Raw genomic sequence first — 3,240 nt, 5'->3', positions numbered from 1 at the left:
CAAACCACAGGTGTGTTGTTTCTCAGTCGCTAATGTAATGCTGCGCAATTGGCTCTTGTTGGAATGCAAGTCAGTCTAATTGTACATATGTCGTAATAATGTACTGGTGCGTCCTTAAACTTCGATGCTTAGATTGCATGAGTTTGAGCAGTTTTCATAGCCGTCTGCTGTCAACCCACCTGGTTCGGTCCTCCCGAGAGGGTCCCGCCTCTTTACTGTGTGAGTGTGTATGGTGTTAGCTTTTGCTTTTACGGCGCTCGCAACTGCATAAGGTCATATGAGCGCCAGAAGATTAGAGGTGTTACAAGAGAGTAACAAACATAAAAAAGAAAAAGGGTAGATAAGGACGATATATGTTTGATTGGAAAGAAGAAGCTAACCACACCAGAGCACCCGCCAACCACTCACTGTATATGGTGTTAAAAGTACATTTTTAATGGTGAGGGATGTTTCTAATCAAGTGTACACCATCCTGGTGACCATGTGACCTGGGGTTCCACTTGACAGTGCTTGACTACAAGTAGAGCCAACCAAAAAACGTCGACTGTATTGTAGTTTTCTACTTTTGCATCTATCATATGGCGTTCAGAGGCCACATGTTCCACGATTTCAATTTTACATAGATGGCGTTCAGAGTGGGTGGGCCACATGTTCCACGATTTCAATTTTACATAGATGGCGTTCAGAGTGGGTGGGCCACACGTTCCACGATTTCAATCTCTTCAGAGCCTCAGACTCCTTCAAATGTTTTGTTTTCGCGAAGTTTTATTTGTTTGTTCTTCTTCTTCTCCCCTTTCTCCCTGTGTAACGTACCAGCCAGTATGAGTTATATAGATCATTAAGCACAAACATGGTCATGTCTTCTCCTCGTTACATGTCAAGAGATAGAGTAAGTTGAAATTCCCACTCCCTTAGACTCCCTACCCACTGGAAAATATTTGTAGATTCTACTCATACTCATGCACTACAGATAAGCCTCCCTACGAGGAGTTGCAAAAGTTCACAAAACCTCGATAGGGTCAGCAGATTATTATAAATAGATCTTTGATAGAGGAAAGATGGAACAAATCACACCAGAGCACACGCCAACCACCCCCCCCCCCCGCCCCACTTCCACTTTGAATGGGAAAAGCAGGGTAGACAGAAACTACAACAGAAAGAAAGAAAGAAAATAATCAGAAGTGACCAGAAGAAGCCTGCCACAACCAGCACTTGCTTAAAGTACAAGTTTTACATCATGTACACATAATAAAACACAGGTTTTAATTAAACACTCAGAAAATGTACACGGATACACTGGAAACATTGATTGGAAGGAAGGTGGTACATGTAATGTCATTTAAAAACTCAGAAAATGTACACGGATACACTGGAAACATTTATTTCAATGAAGGTGGGACATGTAATGTCATTTAAAAAATCAGAATTTGTACAACATTTTTTAGAAACCCAACAAAACATTTTCCTACAGGGTTGGGTGAATCTAACAGAAATCAAAGAATTGGAATTATACCAGGAAAGATATTAGAACCGAGATGAGAGTCAATTGAGCTTATGGCACTACCAATTTTGATCATCTTTTTAAAAAAATGACTGCGTTTGAACTCACAGCCTTTGGATTCTTAGCACAAGCAAAACTTTGCCAAAAATGCCTCCGAAAGAAATTTAGAGTTTAACACTATAACGCATCATGAAGAATACAATTACTAGTCTTTCCAGCATGAAGTCTGAACAGTCTTCTAGTCTTTTTTACTTTTTTATTATAACTACTCAATAACTAAATGGACCAACAGAAAGACACAGCAGATCCAAGTTTAAAAAGATGAATGTATTTTGAGGTTGTGCCTGTTCAAAATAACATAGATTCTATACAACAACCATGGATTCAACATAACCAAGAGCTTATTTTGAAATCACTTCTCCATAACATCTTTCTAACATAACATAACTCTGTTAAGTAAAGAGAGGCACATCGACACAATAATGGTCATTCAGTTTTTTCGTTTTAGTAAGAGTTTTACGGCACTTGCAACACAATAAGGTCATTATAAGTGCCAAAGAATACATAATGTGTTACAAGAGAGTAACATACACAAAAAAGATGGAGGGGAGATAAGGACGACAGATGTATCATAGTGATAGGAAAGAAGGAGCAAACCTCACCAGAGCACCCGCCAACCGCCCACAGTCATTCAGTGCTGGGGAAAAGTCAGACAGACAGACAGACAGACAGAAGCAACCGAGGGGAAAGTAAAGATGTAGGGCTTACCAGTGGTGTCCTCCAACCACCAGTGAAATGGTAAGGGTTTAACGCCCTTATCAACACTATATGGTTAATTTAAGAGGCGGGACCTCCGAGTTTAACGTCCATTTCCGAAAGGACCGCGCCAAGTGAGAACTTCGTGTAAAGCGCCTTTCCCAAGGACACAACGTTGGACCGAGCTGAGGCTCAAACCCCCCAACTTGCAGTCTCACAGTTAACCTAACCACTAGGCCACCGACGCCACCTAAATCTGACTTGAGACAGCAGGCCACGCGACTCAGTGAACTGCTCCCAGCCTTACACTGACTGACAAATTCATCATACCAACAGGATTGGACTAAAAAAAAAGGTTTCCTGGTCTATGGAAAGACAAAGAAGTCTCACTGTGAGCACATGACAGTCAGTTTTAGTAAAAGTGTTTAACGGCACTTGCAACACATAAGGTCATTTAAGTGCTGAAGATCAAAGATGTTACGAGAGAGTAACAAACATAGAGAAGGAGGAGGGGAGACAAGGACGATAGATGTTTGATAGGAAAGAAGAAGCAAACCACACCAGAGCACCTGCCAACCGCACACTGAACACATGATAAAAGAGGGTTTTACATTATATCCTTACATAACAAGATCTGTAGATGGCTGGGGTTATGTATCAGGGTTGGGTTCATTTTCAGAGAAAAGAATAGCAAATGGAGCATCCTCAAACAAAAAGCACAAAAGGAAGGCTACATGAGCATTCCTGTTTGGTGTCCTCAGTTGCAACTTCTCACTCTCGTTGAATCTGTTCATCGATATTTCTTCAGGACTCTCTGGAAAAGAATCAAATGACCAAAAAATAAATGGGAATGAACCCGCCCAGCTAAAACAATGTATTTGTTCAATCAAAAGAAAATGGTGACCTTATTTGGCTACATCATAATAAGCACATAAGCACTTTCACTATACAAGCTATTTAGTCTAAAAAGGCCAGCACCCCCC

General features: G+C 40.8%; 1 protein-coding gene across 1 annotated transcript in view; it reads right to left on the bottom strand.

Moving 5' to 3' along the window:
• Positions 1-2,806: 2,806 nt before the first annotated feature.
• LOC101864376 (inner kinetochore subunit wip1) overlaps positions 2,807-3,240 on the bottom strand; it is a 5,086-nt gene continuing 4,652 nt past the window's right edge. The window contains exon 3 of the mRNA XM_005095726.3: positions 2,807-3,071. Coding sequence (XP_005095783.1) covers positions 3,048-3,071 — 24 coding nt within the window. The 3' untranslated portion in view covers positions 2,807-3,047. The remainder of the gene's footprint in view (positions 3,072-3,240) is intronic.

The sequence above is a fragment of the Aplysia californica genome, unplaced genomic scaffold, assembly GCF_000002075.1.
Source record: "Aplysia californica isolate F4 #8 unplaced genomic scaffold, AplCal3.0 scaffold00112, whole genome shotgun sequence".
Lineage (NCBI taxonomy): Eukaryota > Metazoa > Mollusca > Gastropoda > Aplysiida > Aplysiidae > Aplysia > Aplysia californica.
The sequence above is the reverse complement of the archived record's forward strand: the minus strand, read 5'-3'. Positions and strand labels throughout refer to the sequence as shown.